The 14,927-nt window shown below is 35.6% G+C and overlaps 1 protein-coding gene across 1 annotated transcript; it reads left to right on the top strand.

Annotated features, from left to right (window-relative positions):
• The first annotated feature begins 6,798 nt into the window (after positions 1-6,798).
• Positions 6,799-12,800, top strand: LOC106687523 (UDP-glycosyltransferase UGT4). Its single transcript, XM_067047919.1, has 6 exons — positions 6,799-6,811; positions 7,186-7,298; positions 7,456-7,536; positions 9,240-9,472; positions 12,244-12,272; positions 12,505-12,800. Exons 1-6 carry the CDS (start codon positions 6,799-6,801, stop codon positions 12,798-12,800), a joined length of 765 nt encoding a protein of 254 aa, XP_066904020.1.
• The last annotated feature ends 2,127 nt before the right edge of the window (positions 12,801-14,927 follow it).

Here is a 14,927-nt window from a genome sequence, read left to right on the forward strand (position 1 = left end):
TCGGCGCGCGTCACCCGCTGGAAAGAGCTCCTTAGCCAATTTAACATGGAAATCGTGTATAAACCGGGTAAGGAGAATGTAGTGGCAGACTGGCTCTCTCGTTATTAACTCTATTGTTATTAACGCTGTTGATGAAGAACATGGGGAAACGGCAGGGGACGTGAGGCAATTCCTGCGTGAATGGACCCCAGGAGACGGAGAGCCTTCTAATACGCTGACCCAAGCAGAGGAAAGTCAGACATCAGGAGACGAAAGCTCTACAGGGGGAAGGCCATCTGAAATGGAGGAAGTAGAGGAAATCGTCAACGACAAGAAACATCAGATCGTGTGGAAAACGAAGACATCCAGAATGATGAAAGTTGAGTACTCTAGATATGGTCAGAGCTCTATTAATACCATATGGTCGGAACCCGGGGTACGCGAGGATCAGATATGCCGAGCACTTAACGATGCGTCGAAACCCGGTAAAACATTTTACCTATACGTGGGCAATTCCGTCCTCCGGGACAAAATCAAGAGACTTTGGAGACAGGAACTTATAGGGGTGGACAGAACCTTCATTAGATGCACAATGATGGTGGAAACTCTGCGAGTTGAGGAGCGACAAAAAGAGGTCACTCTCGCGTACCATCAAGGGAAGACGAACCACCGCGGGCTAAGCGAGACAATACAGGCACTCAAGCGACGCTACTTCTGGTGGGGAATGAAGAAGACAGTACAAGAGGTCATAGGCGGATGTAACTTATGCCTTAGTACGAAATATGACCGCCATCCTCCTAAAGCAGTGCAAGAGGAGACGCCCACAGCCCATAGACCACTTTGTGACATACAGATAGACTCCTTCACCTGGAAAGGGTATAAGTGGGTGACAGCCATCGACCTCTTCAGTAAGGTTGCTATGGCGCATCAGGTGCGAGATAAGTCAGCCGGGGCAGTGATGACAGCGTTGAGGATATGGTTCCGATTTTATGGAGTCCCGGACCGAATATCGTCCGACGGGGGGCGAGAATTCGACAATGCCGCGATAAGGGAAGAAATGAAGACCCTAGGTGTAGAATGGAACATCAACACTCCCGGTCACCCAAAGAGTCGAGGGGGAGTGGAAAGGCTGCATAGCACTTTGAGCGACCATTTGAGGGTTTAACATGTGGATAAAGGGCTAGAACCGGGTGAGGCAATGATTCGAGCGGTGGCCGCGTATAACCACTCAATTACGAGAGATCATGTGTTAAGTGGAAGGACATTAGTGTCATATGCTGGGATAAATATTTTAAATACTCGTTTCTACAAAGCCTTTCTAAACATAGGCTAAATTAATTCCTTAAGTTGAAAATTAATTTTTACACTTTATAACTAGAATAAAACATTTTTACATTCAATTTTTTATAACATTGAAATATTTCAACATGTTATTCTTAGTTACTTAGCTCTTCAATTGGAAAATGTTGGAATCCACAAAATTAGGCCTTTGAATGATAAATCATGATGTAAACATTATCTTATCTGCGATATTTGAATTACCATCCAGCAAGGAGATAATATTTGTGATCGTAGTTACGTCAGGCGGCAATTCTGTAGTGTTTTGAAACTGTCCTGTTAGAAGATATAAGCGGTAAATTTCGTTCAAATTATTACCACAATTAGTTATAATACTAAATACCTATTGTAAAATTTTATTAATTTATATGTGATTTTTTTATTATCGTTTTTTATCTGGTCCTCTCAGCACATACTCTAACTAGAAAATAAAATAATAGTTTGCATCCTATCTTCTATTACGTTTTTAGATTTGTATCAAACTTTTGTATTTTAAACTTCGATGCATGCTTTCATTCAGGATTGGGTAAAAATTAGTCGCAGCTCCATCAAATGAATTACTATAAAATAATGTAGTAATGTACAGGCCGCATATTTGACATGCTTAATTTTTCCCAATGCTCTTTTCTGTTGGGCAGTAGACATGTATATATGAACATAATTACTATGATATGATAGTGCAACATAATAACCCAACTAAACTAATTCTATCTAACCTACTATTGCTTGCTATCTTTCAGGTCATGATTTCTTGGCTCTATTTTCTGATAGTTGTTGCTGCTGCAGAATCGTCAAGGATTCTTGCTTTCTTTCCTTTGCCTACTCGTTCACACCAGTTCATTTTCCGACCAGTAATAGAGGGATTGGCGAAAAATAGTCAGGATATTCTATATGTGTCGGGATTCCCTTACAAGGAAGTACCGAAGAACATCATACAAATTGATCTGTCGAAGTACGACGTAATGGCCGAGTTCAGTAAGTCCTTATGTATATATACACGATAAAATTAAATAGGATTTAGTTTTGGACAAAATTTAGTATATTCAGTATTTCTTGTAACACATTTTTTTCTTAAGTAAAATGAATGAACATCTGATTGGATTTCACAATAGTATTATTATTTGTTTTGAGTATTTTAAATAATCTTTCGTTAATTGATTCATTTTCCACCCTGTGTTAATTATATATCTACAAAAAAATAAGATACATCCAAAGTTAATCTCATACAATTTTAAGATTATTTATAAATTACAGAGGATGTAGATTTCGGCTCGCTGAACTTGTTTGCGTATACAGATATAATGTACAAATTAGGAGCAGCTATGGGTCGATATTTTATTGGCAGCAAAGAAATACAGGATTTGATTCACTCAGATTAGAAGTTCGACGCCGTGATGTTTGAGTCTTACTTCTATCAGGAATATCTGTCAGCATTAATACATAAGTTTGATGCTATTGGTATAGAAGTTATTTCTCTAGGTAAGTAATATCAGTATTATTGTTATCATCACAGTGATTGAGTACTTTATATCCAAAGGATTAATTGGATTGCAGAGTTTTTGTAAATAAAGTGTTTATTGGTGCATGTGTGTGTGTGCGCATGCGTACTTGCGTGGGTTTGTTTGCAAACCTAAAGGATACAAAATTGCAAACGAACCTAGTTCTATGAGATACATCCCAATGAATGACTTCTAAATTTAAATTAAATTAAACTGTTTATGTTTACTGCATTAATTTGGTTTATAAATTTGCCAATTAGGTCATACAGACTTGTAGTGTGGGATTTACTTCTTCTCAAAACTTTCTGGAGTGTGGGATTTACTTCGAGCAAACAGCTCACAGTTTTCAATGCCAAATAATGTTTTGTTTTTATTTTACCTTAAAAACACAAAGCATTACTTGTTAAATACAAATCCATTATGAATTCTATGTTGGTCAACAAACAGAAAAAACCTTTTCTTAACTAATTTACTTAATGTTTTTAATAGGTAGGACTTTGTAAGAGGGAGAATTCACCGAATCAAACTTAAAACTATTCAAATCGTTCTATGTAAAATTTTATAGTAATATTATATTTTAAGTTATAAATTAAGGAAAAATTCACAAAATTAGAGAAGTTTGCGCCTAGTAAACTCTAACATCAAATTCTTATTAAGTACCTTATAAAATGCCATTTGAATAATGTGTGTAATACAACAGCCTAACTTGAAACCCAAATTAATGGAGCAATCACCCATATTAATACATTGTTCCAACGTTCTAAGTTTAGCAATAGCACCAGTGACGCGGTTGGGAGGGAAGCCCTGTGATCTCTTGAAGTTTTGGTTTGCCTTCCACTTGAGTGTGGCAAAGCTTGATTAGATTCAATTCCTAAAGTTAAATTTAAAAGAAATGTTTAAATGTGAACTTGATTGAAGATGGAATTTATTTACGCCTAATTTTATATTAATTGTATTTATTGGCATTTATTTTTAATTTTTTTCGCTCATTTTTATAACTTTAATATTTTTGTTAAGCGTATGGCTACTAACTCAAAGGACCTGAATTCGAATCCGGCTGGGCACAAAATTTTTTTCTGTTTCACTGTAGCCGTGAGACAACTCCTGTGGGTTCTAGAGCCCTCCTGGGGTCCACCCAGCCTCTTAAATTGGGTCCCTTAATTGGGTTAAAATCTGATGGTTGAGCATTGTTCTGACCAAATCTCCTTCTTGCACAACCGTTGGTTTACAAACAATACTTCTTTACAAAGTACTGAACCCCTGACCCTCCATTTAAATATTATTGTTATTATTATTTTTTTTGTTATCATCATTTTAGAGTACTTATACCCATGGCCCCTGGCCGTGGGTTAACTGATTTTTTTTTCATTTATTGAAAAATAGTAATAATAGATTTTATATGTGATTCATTCAATCAAATGCATTTGCCCAGGTACGTACATGTGAAAGGAACAGGTATAATCCAATTTAAATTTTAGTACAGCTGTAGAGAACTGATTTTCATAGCTCATTATTTATTTATTTTTTAAATTTACAACTGCATAATTTTTTTTTCGTTCCCCGCTATGGAAAATATTGAGTATAAAAAGTTTTTTTTTTTGACCTAGAAAAATAAACATAAACAAATTAAATATATACAATAAAAATGGATGTATCTATGCAGGCAAATATTGATCTTGGTATTGGAATGGCATTATAAGATAAGTTGCCGGGTCCGCTGAAGGCATCAATAATGCCAGGTGTTGGTGGAGAGGTGATTTCTCGGAACAGTGGATAGGCACAGCCTTTCAGCCCATCAAAGAACTTGATGTGCCTACGGACTATGAATTCTGGCACGGTTGGGAGTTGGAACTCTTCACAAATTTCTCTGTTCCTGGCCCGCTGGAATAATGTTCCTCGTACTATTCGCCTTAGGAGGGAGTTTTGGAAACTCTATAGGTTGGTTAGTGTCATTTTGTAGAGGTGTCTCATCAGTGGTGCACCATGGAGCAGGCCTTATATATTTGTAGCTTCAGGCGCAGTGAAATTTGTTGTGACGTCAGGAGATGGTAGAGCCTATGCGACTTCTGCCGGACCAGCTTGAGTCTCCCCTTGGCATGACTGGAGGGGATGAGGTCCCGGTCAAGAGTCACGCCGAGGTAGAGGATGGTGTTGGAGATATTCCGATCCTCGCCATCCACGACGAACCGCTAGGGTAGTCTGCTCTTCTTGCCCTTCTGAAAGGACACGACGATGGCATCCGTCTTAGCTGGGTTAACTCTGATGCCATTCTTCTTGAGAGCAGCTACGATGTTGGCAGAGGCGGCTTGTGCGTGCTGGAGGGCCAGTTCAGCTCTCATGCTGGAGGCGTAGACTCCTATATCGTCTGCATAGGCTGCTACCATTGCATGCCGATGTTTGATGGCGACCACTGGCGCTGTTAAGACTACGAATAATAGAGGTCCAAGCACAGACCCTTGAGGCACTCCGCAGGTGGTGGGGGCTGGGGACGACAAATCTCCACCAACCCTGACCACGAATGATCTATCGCTGAGGTAGTTCTCGACCAATTGGCACAGGGTGGCTGGAAACCTGAACTCCTCCAGCCGGCGAAGTAGCAGCGGGTGGGATACGCTCTCAAAGGCCTGGCTACAGTCCAACGAGATGAAGGCAGTTGTGTAGTTGCTCTTCATTCGCTCGATGGTGTTAGCCTGCAACTTGATGATGATCACACGAGACATCTCTTTGGAAGGCGGTTTGCTCGGGTAGTATCACAGCAGCCTCCCTGCAGTGATCCATGAGGTGGTCGTGTATGAGGTGCTCAAAAATCTTGCTCGTGTGCGAGAGGAGGCTGATTGGACGATAGTGCTCTGGAGAGTTCCCCGTCTTGAGGAGTGGCACCACAATCGCACGCTTCCAGGCTGTTGGGAAGTAAGAGATCCTCACAGCTGAGTTGAAGATATTCAGCAGGTAAGCTTTACCCTTCCTGGGAAGCATCTTCAGTAGAACATTGGGGATCTCGTCAAGTCCTGAGGATTTGTTTCCCTTGGTGGGACGAAGTACCGACTCTAGACGGCCAAAAGTGGAGAAAATGGGTTTCTCGACGGGGCTCGGAGATCTTCCTGGTGGTGGCGGAGGAGCACTAGTCGTCCGCTGAGCATCCCCTGCGCCATAGCTTGAGGCCAGGAGGACAGCCTGTTCACCCGACGTCATCAGGTTATTCCCATCGGTGAGTGCATCTCAGTAACGAGGACCTTCGGACCTCCAGAACTGTCTGGGGTCATCGTGGGTTCTGCGAAGCTGGTCGTGACACAGCGCCGTCTTCCAATTCTTCATGAGTGATGCGATCTGCCGGGTCATTGCATTGTTGGCGGGTTTTATGCTGTAATCCCCGGTGCGCATGAAGACATTGCACAGGTTGTTTCGTTGGCCAATCAGAGCGAGGATGCGCTTCGGTGGCTTTCTGTTGGCGTTGGGGACTGGAGCGAATCTTGGGATGTTCCTATTGGCTGCCTTCTTGATGGTGTTAGTGATCCACTTAACTGCTGTGTCCACCTCGTCCGGAGTATGATATTGGCTTATGGCTGGTAGGTCTTCTAAAACACTCGACCTATATCCCCCAATTAGCCTCATGTATAGAGCACCGGGCGGTGGTCCGATAGTCCATAGGACACCCGGCAGTCCGTGACCTCATGCATGCTTCTGGAAAGGAGTAGGTCAAGCGTTGACGTGCATGATGGGCGACCTGCGTGCCTGAACGCAACTGGGATGGATATGAGTTTATTGGTGGCGTAATAAGGAGTATCTAGTAATTTACGGACGATTTAATATTGTAAGGATTGCACACAGAAGGAATTTAATGATTTGGTAGAGCTCCAAGGCTCAATTCCGTATGTCTAAATTGGTCTAATTATCGTAGGGTATAAGAGTTTTTTCACTCAATGGGGGCGTTTGTCGAGTAGGTGTTGCAGTAATCCGAATCTACAAGCAGTTTCAATCTAGTATGGGGATTCCAAGTAAGTTTGTTGTCAAGATGAAGTCCTAAATAGCGAATCTGTTAAATAGACTTTAGTGGAATACTAAAAAAAATATAATGTAGGGCAGGAGAATTGAGGTTTAAGACGGAGAGTAAAGGTAATCTGATGGGATCAAATTATGGTCAAAAATTTGGATTATGCTTATTCTTGAATTTAATATTAAGTTTCTTGTGCTATATTTACATCCTGCTTTATTTAGGAGTTAGTAAACGTAGTATATATAGTATAATATATATAGTAGAGGCTGTATAGTATGCTCCGTAGTATATATAGTATTTACGAGTCAATAAACGTGTGTGGTAGTATATGAATCTTGTCATACTAGTATGATTTTTTATCGTTATGGTTAATAGGTGATTGTGCCTGGTTGAACGAGATGTCAGGTGTACAGGATAACCCGGCATTCCAAATGGACTTCAAGTCAGCCCTCGCCAGCGAAATGACTTTTTGGCAGAAACTGCGTAACGTATATGTTACTGTTTTCACGACCCTAAGCAACTACTATTACTTACATCATGCCATGCAGCCCTTTATGGACAAATATTTCAACTACACCGGCTGGGAGACTCGACCATCCATTGACGTTCTTGCCAGAAATAGGAGTTTGATTTTGATTAATTTTGATTACCTCTCCATATCACGTTGCTCCACATCCCAAAGGCATTGGAGGCATCAATATAAAACCTAACCACCCTCTACCAAAGGTTAGCACAGTTCACTGATTTAACGCCGTGTATGTGATACCTTTATTAATCAGTCATATGTTAAAAAAATTTATAGCCACAAAGTTAATAGATGAGTAAAATAGATGCTTAAGAATTCTTTCAAGGGGAAAAACCGAACAGGGCTTAATTGAACAGAATTTACCCAATTAGAAAAGATGACAGCTTTGGGGAAAAATGAAAAGTAGCAAAATAAATGACTAAAATATAGGTTTAAGGAACGATATTGATTAAGAACTTCCTTATTATAAAATTATTTCAAACGATTATGTTGTTCCTGGAATATTTTACACTTAATGATGAATATTTGCAATGGTGGAAGCTTAGGACTACACTATAGACATTATTTTGAAAAACGGTATCACGAAATACTCAAAAAAAATTTCTGAATCACGGGACGGTAGAATTGATCGAACAATCTGCCAAAAGAATTTAATAAAATAGAAAAAAAAGGTATATTGCTAAAAGGGACTCATTAGTATTGAATAGATTTTTGTGTCGTGAAAAATCGAATAACGTGTAGTAAAAAACACCCAAATGCTGAAATAATCAGTTTTGCTGTTTAATTTATAATAATAATACATGGAAAGCTTATCGAACCCTGCTTGAACCTAATTATATTGACTGAAGTCCCTCTGCATTTATGCAAACATACACAGAAACTAAACTACTCTGTTTAAAACCCAACAGTTTGTACGAAAGTGAAGCTATCTGTATTAAATTATTTTATATCCCTGTTTTGAAAGCCTTCAATTTTTCAACTTCTTAAAACTACGTAAATTTTATGTTTTAGTCAAAATATCCAAGACTGCTATCTAGATAAGATTATTTTAAAATATTCTTCAAAGCAATATTCCCTCTTTAAATTCCTCTGAAATTTCACTTTTCAGCTTAGCTGTTCTTCAGATAAGCTTTTGAATTGTTTATTTAATTTTTTAAACATTTTAATTAAAGTAATTAGATATCATTAACCAAAGAACTAATAAGTCCACATAGAAAACTTGAAATAAATAAATAAGTGGATAATACTCAACCCTTTGTGTTATTCAATGTCCGTTTTAGGGATTACAAGGATGTACCTAAGAACATCATACAAATTGAACTGTCGAAATACGACGTAATGGCCGAGTTCAGTAAGTCTTTATATATGTACACGATAAAATTAAACAGGATTTAGTTTTGAACAAACTTTAGTATATTCAGTATTTCTTGTAACACTTTTTTTTTTCTTAAGTAAACGAATGAATACAGATACATATAACTGGATATCACAACAGTATTATTATTTGTTTAGAGTATTTGAAATAAACTTTCATTAATTGATTCATATTTCACCCCATGTTAAGTATATATCTACATACCAATAAGATAAATCGAAAGTTAATTTTAATTTTAATTAAAGTAATTAAATACCATTAACCAAAGAACTAATAAGTCCACATAGAAAACTTTAAATAAATAAGTGGATGTCAGTTGGATAAAACTCAACCCTTTGAGCTATTCAATGTCCATTTTAGGGATTCACTAATTCACTAGGAAAACAAACGTAAAAATCAAACTGTAGCCATATAAGTGTTTTATTTACTAATTGTACATTCATTGTATGCCTAGAATCTATATTGCTATCATATTTGCTTCTTCTGGTCAATATTTGATTTGCATGTTTTAATTTCCTTGTTTGATAGGACTTACAAACTTTTATGGATGAGAGTAAAGATGGAGTTATTTTTATGTCACTGGGATCTCATATAGAACCTTCTATGTTTAAAGATCAGATGAACGCCTTCCTGCAAGTCTTCAGAGAATTGCCTCAAAGAGTAATGTTAAAATACAATCCAGAAAACGGTACTGATATACCACCTAACGTAAAAACATCAAAGTGGTTTCCTCAGCAGGATGTTTTAGGAAAGTTGTTCCGGTAACCTACGGCAACGGAAAGGTGAAGCAGAAAGGCTTTGGACCAGTAGCGCCCATGAGAGTGGAGGGGGCACCAAACATCAATCAAACATCATGGCATAATAGCCTACAAGATATAGTAGCGCCCCAAGTGGCCAGCAGCCAAATCTCACCTTCTCCAACGCTTAGTAGCAAGTGAAGCAAGCGAAAAAAGTGAGAGTGAAGCCATCTTGTCTTGAGAAGCAGTACATCATTTTCTTTGTCTCTGACATCAGGAATCCCCCATGAGTGAGTAAAACTCTTGGAGTTGTTCCCTGCAGTAGAGAGGAGAGGGGCTTAAAGATGCAGAGGGAGGAAAGAACCATGGAGTAAGTCCACCTACCAATAATTAACATGCACCACCACTTGACCATCATCATCAACCACCTCAATTTTATATCTACAATTCCATAGCCCAGTATTCAAAATTTTACTAACCATTTAATCTTAATGTTTCCTTTCGGCCACCCACCACACCATTGTAACATAAACAATAGAATTATTTCTCATTTAACCCTGTTCATTTTTCATTTATACAGTCCACTTTAACCAACCAGCAAACCAAAAATGAAGTGTGTTCCGGCAATTTAAGTTGAGGGCATACTTCATACAAAGTACACTCTGTTTTGTAAGAAATTGATCTAGAATAGGCACTTATATTGTATAGTACTTATTTAGGCAGTCATATTTGTATTTAATCAGACTATAAAAAATAAATTTAATATAATGAATTTTAACAAAATAAATATTGTGATAACGTAAAATTTAATGACTTTTCATGGCAATTCTCTTATGTTTTCGTAAAAAATGATATTTTTTAGTGTATGAATGTATTTGGTACATTTCCTATGTCAATAACTGTTCCAGCAAGAACTAAGGTTCATTGTCATTAAATAAAAACTATGATTTGTTTATTGGATATTTCAAAATGGGTTTAACTAATGGATAGGTGGTCGATATTAAAATCGTTAAATACAACAATTGGTAGAAAATAATGCATTTTACCGTAAAAAAGAAAACTTCAAGATCTGCCACTAAAGTATTGACACTTTAGTGGCAGATCTTGAGGTTTTCTTGGGCTTTGGGCTACTGCTTTACTCGCCCTTGATGCATTTGTATATTTAGTTCATCTTAAGTTATGTTAGCCTAATTATACTGAACAATTATTAAAATAAGACTAAAGTGAAATGACTCCTGAATATTTACTGTAATAAGATTAATACAAATTTATATTTAATATTCAACATTAAGTGTTAATATTTAATACCCAACGATGACATAATTTTGTATAGTTACATTTGGTAAAATATCCTAGTAATACATATTCATAAAATATGTACATTTTTTTCTAGCTCATAAGAATTGTGTTCTTTTCATTACACATGGAGGATTGTTAAGTCTGTCTGAGTCCATTTACTATTCAGTACCACAACTAGGGATCCCAATTATGGCTGATCAAGAAAAAAATATGGTAATCATGGAGTCTCACGGATTAGGAAGGATGCTCAAGTTGAATAATATCACTCGAGAGACAATCTCATGGACTATTAATGAAGTCCTCTCGAACAGCAGGTTAGTTATTCAATCCATTTTCTGGATCTCCATATAAAATTTATGGATCTTAAATGTCGGTAACTTGGTTATCTTGCTTTTAGAATTGTGCAGAATATATCAAAAATCATATCTTAAATAATTTGGAAATAACCAAAGATTGTTTTACAGCGTAAGTTATAAGTTAAGCAATGATAAGTATTTAAAATATATGTTCATTTGACCAACCATTATTCAATTAGTATTCATAAATATCTTAGAAAAAATAATATCCCAAGAGAGCTTGGAAAATAATATGGTCCAAAAAAGGCTGAAATAGGTTAATTGTTTTACACAATAATGAAATTTTGGAACCAATGGGTTGGTGATAGCAACATGACACGTAACACTGAATCTTTTTCGAAGTACCCTGTGTTACATGTTATGTTCTTATGCAATGTTACTTTGATGCCCGTGTCAATGGTTAATTTGTTTTCTTAAATTTAAGCAATCAGTCCAATCAATTATTGTTTAGTGAAATTTAAAAAAAAAAATGCGTGTTTGTAATACCGTGGAAGAGCTAGAGATTTTTAATTATTATTAAATAAATGAAAAAAAAATAAAATTGTGACTAATATATATATACATTAATCACAATTAAATTATTTTATTTATTTTGAAAGTTAACAGTATATCTCCCTGTTCCGGTTAACCTACGGCAACCGAAAGGTTAAATTGGAGGGGCCACCATCATACATTATGGCATATAATTGCCTACAGGATATACTAGCGTCCATGTGGCCAACAGTCAAAACTCACCTCCTTCAGCGCTCTCTGTGAAGAGAAGCAACCCAAACTAATGTGAGAAGAGAGCCATATTGTCTCCTGCCAGAAGCAATTCATTCTTTCTTTTTGTCTCTCATCAGGAATCTACCATGAGTGAGTAGAACTCCTGGAGTTGTTCTCAGAAGCAGAGGGAAGAGATGCATGAGAATGTGGAGGGAAGAAAGAACCATGGAGTAAGTTCATCTAGCAATAGTTAACATCCACATCATCATCAACCACCTCAATTTTAGATCTACAATTTCCATAGCCCTGTCATTCAAAATTTTACTAACCATTTAATCATAAGTGTTTTCTTTCGGTCACCCCCTACACCACTTGTAACATAAAACAATAGAATTTTATTACATGTAATCATGTCTCATCTTTTCAATTATACAGTCCACTTCAACCCAACCAGCCAACCAATAGTGAAGTGTGTCCGGCAATGTGTCTTCATACACTCACATTGTGGAAAGATAAATAAATGCTAAAACATATCATTTGTTACTATGGATTCTCGTCACAATACAAAATGTGAAGGTGATTCGTACGGAAGTTTCAAATTGAATAAGTTATCTTTAACTACTGTAGACAATGTGTACTATATTTTAGAATTAAAATCACGTTTTTATATAGTTATATTTGTCTGTGCTTACTCAGGTATAGAGAGGAAGCTCTTCGAAGATCTAAGATACTCAAAAGACAGAAGGCACACGCCAGCAGAAGAAGCGGTTTATTGGGTCGAACACTCCCTCAAGTACCCATTCGCACTGACTCCTAAATCGATAAATCTCTCTGCTATTGAGCTCCATATGATTGACATAGGGATTTTTGTAACATCAGTACTACTGTTTAGTTTGTATATTATTTATTTTATATTTAAATTTCTAAAAACTCTTGTGTGTAGAAACATAAAAATAAAACACAAGCAAAAATTCATTAAATTGTGGAAATAAACGAAAAATATTTATTAACAACTCTCATTTTATCATCCTCAGATATACTATATATCTATTTTCCTAAAGTAAACTATAAAGAGTCAAGAATTATTATTGAATTGTCGAAAGCAGATATTATTTTTTTTATATTAGAAATACTTTTTTTATATATTTAAGACAAATAATGACATTTTCTATAACAATAGTTAACATTCCAATAATTATTACAGGGGTTCCGAGAATAGATGAAATATAAATTCGTGTGCATACAATATTTTTAAATCTGACAGTAAACCTAAATATTTTTTTTAAATATCTTTATTGAAATTTACAACTGTATATCATATAATACATTCAGTAAATGGAGTGTTACCCATTTTAACTAAGTTGAAGGCATGAAGAGAAACTACCCATAGATAGCATTCTAATGACGTTTTACATTAGCAGGTCTCGTGGCCATCTTCTTTTCAGGCGCCTCGGAAGATTGCCAGGAATGGAAGAGGATGCTAGGTTAAAAACTAGGCGGTTTGAGTGGTTAGAAGCTAAATATAAAAAATATTTCAATACAAATTTGAAATCCTACTGAACTACACCCATGATGGTACGGTTCGTACTCAGAAATATTAAAGAAAATATTTTAATTCCAAGGGATCTAATCCTTTATGATCTAGTTTATCAAAGGAAAAATTACTAAATCCCTGAACCGAAGTATATCATCAATACCACATTCATATTTATGCTTCGTAAATCTGAAATTTTATTTTTATGTTAATTACAATTATAATGTATATAATTATAAATATATAACAAATATTTCAACCTAAAATAGATAATTTGTTTTTTTAATATATATTTTTAAAAACACAAGCTTGTGAAAAACGCTCCTTAAAGTTAATCTATTTTTGAAAAAATAATATAAAATTGTCCATGCTAGACATATAAAAATGCCTATATTGTTTTTCTTTAAATATTTAATTCAATTTTCAATCACTGTTATCCTTGGCCGAGCTAGCTGGAGCGTTCAAAATAGATATTTTAATATTATCCTACATTGAAGATTACAGGAGAGGTTCACGTCTAGATTCCTCATCCGATACTATCAACACATCTTTCTGCTGGATAAGATTTTTTTTATTTCAGTCTACCCTGTTTTGCAGAAACTGGCTTATGGCTATTATAAAAAAGCAAAACCAGCATTTGAGGAAAAAAAAATATTATGCAACAATATATCATATTTTTCATATCGTATCAAGAAGCTGAATATATAAGCACACATATATTTATAAGTGCAACAACCATATAATGCTAACACATAATAATACAATATTAAAATAATATTTGATAATTAGTTGAAAGTTTTCAAGAATTTTTTTTTACCAAAATATATGATATATTCATCACAACGTTATTGAGCCTAGCAAGAAAAAATAATCCGATTTAAGATATTCTATACCACAAAATTGATATCTCCCCATTAGTAAAACCCATTAACTAAGGAATCCTCAACTTGACGTCATAATGGCTCATGAGAACAATTTTATGTTTAATCAATTAATTCCTAGAAATAGTTTAGAAATAATTCATAAGATCTAAGGAACATAAAATAATAAGATATTTGATTATATCCATTATTAAAATTCATTTTTATGAATTTTAGACACCAACCTTTAACATTTTTAAATTAAACGTTAAACTAAAATTATATTGCCTCAACAGAACATAAGACTTTATTTCCCTGAGCTTAGGGAAATATTTATAATGTGGTAATATAAACTTGACACAGAGTCGAACGAGAGTATACTATTTATTCCATGTTTAAAGGTCATATAGTTAGGTCAGGATATTGATGAATCTGTGTTTACAAGCCTGTATAGTCGGAAGGGAATGCGTTAAAAATAGAGTCAGAAAAAACAAAACAAAACAATGAAGGAACATTACAGTTGCTTAACAATAAAAATAGAGTAAATACTTAAATATTATAAAAATTAATGAAATGTCACTAATAATAAATAATAAAAAGTAGTAGAGATGGACGTAGAACGTAACCTTAAATAGTAAACATTCCATTCTTTTTATTAAGGTGTTATGTTTTAATAAAATATATCAATGAAAATTTTTGTGGACGAACCGTATTATATATATATG

Source organism: Halyomorpha halys, unplaced genomic scaffold, assembly GCF_000696795.3.
Source record: "Halyomorpha halys isolate HHAL.00 unplaced genomic scaffold, Hhal_1.1 Scaffold975.1, whole genome shotgun sequence".
NCBI lineage: Eukaryota > Metazoa > Arthropoda > Insecta > Hemiptera > Pentatomidae > Halyomorpha > Halyomorpha halys.